The sequence below is a fragment of the Lagopus leucura genome, unplaced genomic scaffold, assembly GCF_019238085.1.
Source record: "Lagopus leucura isolate 7727_CA_CO unplaced genomic scaffold, USGS_WTPT01 Super-Scaffold_100015, whole genome shotgun sequence".
Taxonomy (NCBI): Eukaryota; Metazoa; Chordata; class Aves; order Galliformes; family Phasianidae; genus Lagopus; species Lagopus leucura.
The window spans coordinates 13,138,264-13,145,160 of record NW_024962269.1 but is presented as its reverse complement, the minus strand read 5'-3'; the positions used below and the strand labels follow the sequence as shown (position 1 = coordinate 13,145,160).

Sequence of the window (6,897 nt, the reverse complement as noted above, 5' to 3'; positions counted from 1 at the left end):
TTTTCTTTTTTTTAAAGTTTTGTACAAAAAACGATAAGTAGCAACTTGGATTTTCGGAGCGACACGGGAGTTTTTAATGCATTCTGTAAAAGTTCACGTGACAGTCCCTCTCTCTCTCTCTCTTTTTTTTTTTTTTTAATTCACAGTCCATTAATTATTTTTTTTTTTTTCCTGTCTTCACTTTGCAAACTTTGTAACATCCTTTTACGTCCTCTCTTAGCAGAAGGAAATTTAAGAAACAACCAGAACCCAAATGTCATTTGCTTTCCTTTCACTCTCATCTCCCTTCTCAATTGTTATTTGATTTTGATTTTGATTTTCTCTCTCTCTCTCTCGAATATTTTATTGAATGGACATGTAAGGCCAGTTAAAACTGCTGCCAGACAGTAACATATCCCTGATTAGGGTTTCTATGGGGGTTTTACCTACCAAACGGACGAAAAACAATTGCTCTATGACAGAAGAGGAGACAGTGCGAAGGGAGGGGAGACGTAGTAATAGCTTCCCGAATCGTGTTGGCTGGTTGGGATACTGGCTCCTAACATACTCTTCCAAAGCACACTGTGACTTCTCCTGTAAACTTTCAACATGGGCTACATCAGAGAGACCACAGGCATCTAGAAGAAAGTGTATAAAAAAAATTAAAAAAAAAAGAAAGAAAGAAAGAAAAAAAAAAAAAGAAAAGAAAAAAAGAAAACAATCATCAGATTAAAAAGTTTTCTTTTTTGATTTATTTTTTTTTTTCAATCTCTAGAAAGAAGCGCGGATCGAGCGCCATCACCTCGCCCCCCAGGAGTCTCCGTGGGCATCACCCATAGGGCCAATCTCTGTCCTTTTCCACACCTCTCCCTCCTGGGGGGGGGCTGCCCGGGTCCCCCCACCTCTGGTGTGCGGGGAAAGGCCGGGGCGGGGCGGGGGGCGAGGGGAGGGGGGCAGCTCCATCTCCCCCACTTGGAAAAGAAGCGTGGGGAGCCTGAGCGTGCGATGGGAAGGCGTGCTGATGGCAGTGATGGAAATCATCATCAGAAGGCTAAAAAACCGGCCCAGCCGCAGAGAATGGCGCCCCGGATCCAGCAACAGATTCTCCCCCAGAGAAGACAACGCGTTTTTCTTCAGTCTTTGAAACTGATTTAAGTGGCCCTTTAAAACTGATCTTGTCAGTTTAGCCTATTCAGAGGCAGCCATGCAAACTGTGATCTCTCTGTTCATTTGAGCTGTTTCTTTTCCCCCCTCTTTTCTTTTCTCTTTCTTTCTTCCCCCCCCTCGTCTCCCCCCCTGTTTTTTTTTTTTTTTTTTTCCTTTTTTCCTCTTCTTCTTCTTTTTAAACCTAAAGGCCCTTACAAGAAGAAAACTCCCTGATAGGGTCTGGACATTTTTTTTTTTTTTTCCTGATACGCTAAAATACAATAACTTCCCTTTAAATCAGAGACGTCTGTGCTGAAAGAGCACAGGTTGTGACCTGACCTCCCTGTGGCTTTCCTAGGCACAGGGCTAACACATGCATATTCTGCGAGTCATTAGAACCCAGTTGTTGTGTTTTTCTTTTTTTTTTTTTTTCCTTTTTTTTTCCCCCCCTTTTTCTTTCTCTGTGTGTGTAAAAAAAAAAAAAAAAAAAAAAAAAAAAAAAAAAAAAAAAATAAAAAAAAAAAAAAAAAAAAAAAAAAGAGAAGCAGGAGCAAATCGAGTGTGTGTGCATCCCTGTGCATCTGCTTTCCATCAGTGCTGTTATTGGGGAGCTGTGTGCGGAGCCCTCCTTGTGCACTGGGCTATCTCCCCAGCATCGAGATAAGAAGGAGCGTTTATCTCGTTGGGAGGCAATTTACACGCCAGGCCTCACATTTGGAAAATAGCAATAAATTAAACAGTTACGACAGGATCGGACGATTGTTTTCTCAGAAGGCTAAAAATAATAATCATCATCATAATCAAGTGATTTGGGGAGAAAGGAGAGGTTTCGGCTCCGCTCCTCGGGGCTGCTGCAGCCCAGTGGAGGTGTGGGGGATCCGTGGGGCGTCCCCACGTGTGCCTGGACCCCAAACAGAGCCCCAGGGGCAGCAGCCCCACGCGGGACCCCCCCAATGGGTGCTCGTGGGTCACCCCAGGACCTCAGCGTGGCTGGTTGAAGGGGAAGGGGGGGAAGTTGGGAGGAGAAGGCTTTTTTTTTTTTTTTAATGTGTAAAGCAATAATATATAAAAGGAAGTTTAGGTCACGACCCAGAACCTGGACAAAGTCCAGAAAATGACTTCGTTCCCCAGACCCCCTTTAAGACAACAAGGAGCGGATTGTGAGCCCTCCTTTTCCCACATAAACTACATTTTTTTTTCCTGTTTCCTGATATCAGGCTTTAAAAAACTCCGATGAGTAATTATTTTACAGGTCCTGCTTCCATTCATATGTTTATCGCGTGGCCACTTTCCCAAGCTTCCCAATGAGCTACAGAAGAAATCTAGGGATTTTTAAACTCCATCCCCAGACTTGCAGGGCTGCAGCCTTCAAGTTAGCCATCTGAGATCACATATTGCGCAAATTAGCGAGCAGATTTAAAAATATTAATAATAATAATAATAAAAATATTTAGCCTCCAGAGTTAATATCAGGCTTATTAGTCACCCAAGTTAAACTCTAGTGCAAGCTAATTAGATTTCACAACGCACTCAATTATTGCTTTATAACTCATGCACTATTTCTAGGCAGCAAAAGTTGACACATATTTTTCCCCCCTTCGCTTTGATGATCCCAGCAGCGCCCCGAGCTGCGCTCCTCGCCTCGTGCCACCCCGGAACTGCTCGGCAAAGCGCAGCTCCTGCCCTCTGCTCTGACTTTTTCCTGCTGTCCCCGACTGCTTATGGTAATGATCCCTCCTCACCCTCTCCTCGCTCTGCACTCTGCAGCTCCTGCTGGGTACAAATGCAAACTTTTCCCCTTAGCTCCAATGACACAGAACTGCTCGCTGCCACGTTCTGTTTCAATCAGAGACAGCTCTTTGGGAAGTTGATTTATTTTATTTTATGGGATGGCAGGGAACATATTTTAAACTGAGCTTTGCGCATTTAAGTTTTTATATTTTTCTTTCATTCAATTTTTAATCCTGCAGGGCTTTCCCCCCCCTCTCCCCGCCCCCCCTTCCTGGCTGCCCATAAAATGATACTCTTTTTAAAGTGGTTTCACTGATAGGACGCCTTGTATTTAACAACATCAAACAGATTTTTGCTGCTGTTCGGATGCGTGTCATTAAATGCAACAACCCAGAGCTAGACTGTTAAATAAAATATTATTTTCAATGGGAAAAGCGCAGTCTCTTGTGGCGAATGGGTGCCTCCCCCCGAGTCCCCTCTTCCCCCTTCCCCAGCCTGACGCAGCAAGGCTCGGGGTGCGCTTCCCCGTCTATTTCTCATCGTTGCGATGGGTTATTTCCCCCTGCAGCCCATGCTGGGGGGGGCTGCTGAGAGCCGAGGCCCCGCGGGTAGCCCCCCAGCCCCACTCCTGGCAGGGCAGCGGGGCTGGCGAAGGCAGCAACACTTTGCAAAGAGCAAACACCTCTCGGAGGGGCAGGGGGGAGGAAGGGGAGAGCAAAGAAACGCTGCCTACCTGAGGTGAAGAGGACTATGGCCTTTAAACAGCTATATTCTGCGGAGTCGACATGCAACGCTTTCAGTTTTTCTACTTGCTCTTGGAAGATTCGTATGTGGTCCATAAAGGCGACCACTCGGTCAGCAGACATTGGCGAAGCGTGGAGGCCGGCGGCTGCCAGCAGCGGGGCTACGTGGAGGGGCATGGAGCACTGGGCGGCGTTGAGCACGAACAACTCGCTCCAGGTCAGCCTGAGCAGGGCCACCTGGTCTGTGATCTGCAGGTCTGGGAAGAAGGGGATATTCCTGGCCCACTCCACCGCGCTGAAGAGCATCCGAGCTGCCAGTTCGCAAATGTTCTCGATGCCCATGATGTTGTTGGGTTGCATGCACTGACTGCCAAAGCGGGAGGTGGGGTAGGGCTCTGCTCTCAGAAGAAGGGAGATATATCCGGATAGGTAGGAATGGCAGTTGAGAGGGTCCCCGTTTGTCAAGGCGAACTGACCGTGAGTTGGCTGTGTGGGTGGCATTCTGCCCCTCTGGACCGCTGCAGTGAATAAAGAAGAAACTACAGCTATTAATATCTGAATTGCTCCGAGCGCCGCCAGCCCCGAGCCCGCTCCGTGCGGCCGTGCCACGGCCCGAGCCCAGCGCGTCCCCGGCCCGGCACAGCCTCACCTCCCGCACACGGCAGGACCCAGCGATCTCCCCCCTCTTCCAGCCCTCCTACGGCCACGCTTTGTGTTTTCCTTCATTCCGACCAAAGCAGCTTTATCGATTTGGGGCTGGGGGAGAGGGCCGGGCAGGGGGCAGAGGGCACCGACACTTCGCAACCCCCGAAAAGAAAAAAGAAAAAAAAAAAAAAAAAAAGAAAAGCGAGGAGCGAGCAGCCCCAGCATCACCTCCCCCCCAGGGCCGGGCTTTATCCGGCGGCACCTTCCCGGGGAAGCGGGCCTGTGGCGTTTTGTTCAGACACTGACACGGAGAGAGGAAAAAAGGAGAGAGAAAAAGGGGCCGGGGGACAGGAGGACGGCGGGGAGGGGACGGCGGACACCGCGCTCGGGCTCTGCTCGCTGCCGGCCGCACTCCGAGCCCGGTTTCCCCCGCAGGAACACAAAGAGGAGCCCGGCAAGTCCCGAGCCCCCTCACCCTTAACCTACATAGCAGCGTCCAGACGCGCTGCGGGGCCGCGGGCTCACATTTCCCGGCTAATTTTATAGCACAAAGCCCCCATCGCCCCTCGCTTCCTTCTGGGTGCTGCTTCACCCCCGTGGGAAGGACGGGGAGAAGGGAGGAAGGAGAAAAGTGGGGTCAGAGCGAGGGGAGAGGCAGGCACACGGCGATACACACACACACACACATACACACGGAGGGAGGGAGGGATGTGTCTATGTGTTTTTAGAGGAGGGAAAATCCGGTCGGGAATCCACAGTGGAGTGCTGTAGAGCCCTCGGGAGGGTGAGTTCCATTGTAACCGTAATTCGAACCGCCTGGGTTAAGCCGCGGGCCGGGGACTGAATGCGAACGGGGAGCCCCGAGCATGCAGGGGGGGAACGCGGGGACAGCGAGCGTCCGGCGGAGCCATCGGCTCCGGAGTGGAAATCCGTCCCCGAGCAGCCGCCCCCCGGCACACGGCGACGGCCGCGGTGGGTTCCGGGGCAGCATGCGGGAGCCCCCTCCTCCCCTCCCACGGTTCTTTCTTTCAAGAAGAGAAAGTTTATTTGGGGAGGGGGGGAGGTTTCTGGTGGGGTTGAGGTTGGGGGGGGGGGGGGGGGGAGAGGTGAGCGGGGGGAAGGGAGGTTAACAATAAAAGCATAATCGTCATAATTCAAAATAATCAGAATAATAATAATAAAAGCAAACCTAAAAGGCAGCGGGTGAGGAAAAAAATAAAATTGCAAAACAAATGAAATCCCAATACCTTCCCGTCTCATGCCAACTTTGAGGCATTTTTTGAGGCGGCAGTACTGACACTGATTGCGGTGGTGCTGGTCAATGGGACAGTTCCTGTTGGCACGACAAGTGTAGCTGAGATTCCTCCTTACACTCCGCTTGAAGAAACTCTTGCAACCCTCGCAGGTAAACTGGCCGTAGTGTTTGCCACTAGACTTGTCCCCACAAACCACGCACTCAATGTGCTGCTGCTGCTGCTGCTTGTCCCCTTGGCTCTGCTGGCTCGCCGCGTTGCTCTGCGCTGGCGTGCTGGGGGGGCCGCCGGGCCCCGGGGTCTGCGGGGTGTGCGGGGTCCCGGCCGGGGGGCCCTGCACCGGCGGGGCGGGCGCTGGCTGCGTTCCCTGAGCTCCGGGCACATCGTCCTGGGGGTCTCGCCACGCACCGACTACCATTGCCATATCTATTGGACACCGTTGCCAAACTTCCTGTTCCCCCTTTATTTTCAAAGTTTGTTTGCTTTGCTCTGCAGCTCAGCTTTGCAGCAGTTTGCTTTTTTTCTCCTCCTCCTTTCTTTCTCTTTCCCTCTCTCTCCCTTTTGTTGCTTAAAAAAAAAAAAAAAAAAAGATAAAAAAAAAAAAAAGATATATCTTTAAAATTTTTATTTTTTTTCTCCTTTCTCCGAAGCTCCCCGGCGCCGAGCACGGGGAAGAGCGAAGGGAGAAAGGGAGGGGGGGGAGAGGGAGAGAGAAAGAGAGAGAGGAAAAAAAAAAAAAAAAAAAAAATCCCTTCGCCGCTGTGCCCGCTGCTCTCAGCGCCGATCCGCAGCGGAGTTGCCGGCGGAGAGGCGGGTGGTGCCGGGGGGCCAGCTCCAGGGCAGCTCGCCGTCAGCCATTCAGGAAAGCCATCAAGGCGCGGACGAACAGCCGGGGAACGCCGCGGCCGCGGGCGGCGCGGGGCGGCGGGCGGCGGGGCTGCTGGGGGCCGCTCTCGCCGCGAGTCCTGCGCGCCGCAGCCACATCCACCGCCGCGCTCCGCTTTGTGTGTGCGGGCGGCTTTTTTTTTTTTTTTTTTTCTTTCCTCCTCTCTCCGCGCTCCGTCTCTCCTCCTCCCTCCTCCTCCTCCTCCGCCGGCTTTAATTCTTCCTCTCTTTAATTCTTCCTCGCGCCGCGCTCGCTGCTTTCTCTCTGTCTCTCTCTCTCTTTTTATTATTATTATATATTTTTTTTGCCTTTTTTTTTTTTTTTTTTTTTTAAAGGGGGGGCCGCTTTATTAATTCTCCCCGCTCGCCGCTCGCCGCTCGCTCCTCGCTGCCGCCGCCCGGGCTCCGCCGCGCCGCTGCTGCCTTATGCTGCTTGTGCCGCCTCGCAAGTGGGCTCTCGCCTCCGCGCCGCCGGTGCTCACGGCGCGGGCGGGGGGGGGGGGGGGGGGGGGGGG

The 6,897-nt window shown here is 52.0% G+C and overlaps 1 protein-coding gene and 1 long non-coding RNA gene across 3 annotated transcripts in view; one reads left to right on the top strand and one right to left on the bottom strand.

Moving 5' to 3' along the window:
- Positions 1–6,897, bottom strand: part of NR2F2 (nuclear receptor subfamily 2 group F member 2) — a 10,838-nt gene continuing 3,941 nt past the window's right edge. The window contains exons 1-3 of one of the 2 annotated variants that reach the window (XM_042876206.1): positions 5,492–6,034; positions 3,590–4,117; positions 1–617 (exon numbers count right to left, since the gene is read on the bottom strand). In XM_042876206.1, the coding sequence (XP_042732140.1) occupies positions 343–617; positions 3,590–4,117; positions 5,492–5,921 (1,233 nt within the window). In that variant the 5' untranslated portion in view covers positions 5,922–6,034 and the 3' untranslated portion in view covers positions 1–342. Of the gene's footprint in view, positions 618–3,589; positions 4,118–5,491; positions 6,035–6,897 lie in introns of those variants that run through there. The other variant, XM_042876207.1, reaches the window with a different exon arrangement.
- Positions 4,995–6,897, top strand: part of LOC122182704 — a 40,006-nt gene continuing 38,103 nt past the window's right edge. The window contains exon 1 of the long non-coding RNA XR_006179937.1: positions 4,995–5,028. This is a non-coding gene — a long non-coding RNA (uncharacterized LOC122182704). The remainder of the gene's footprint in view (positions 5,029–6,897) is intronic.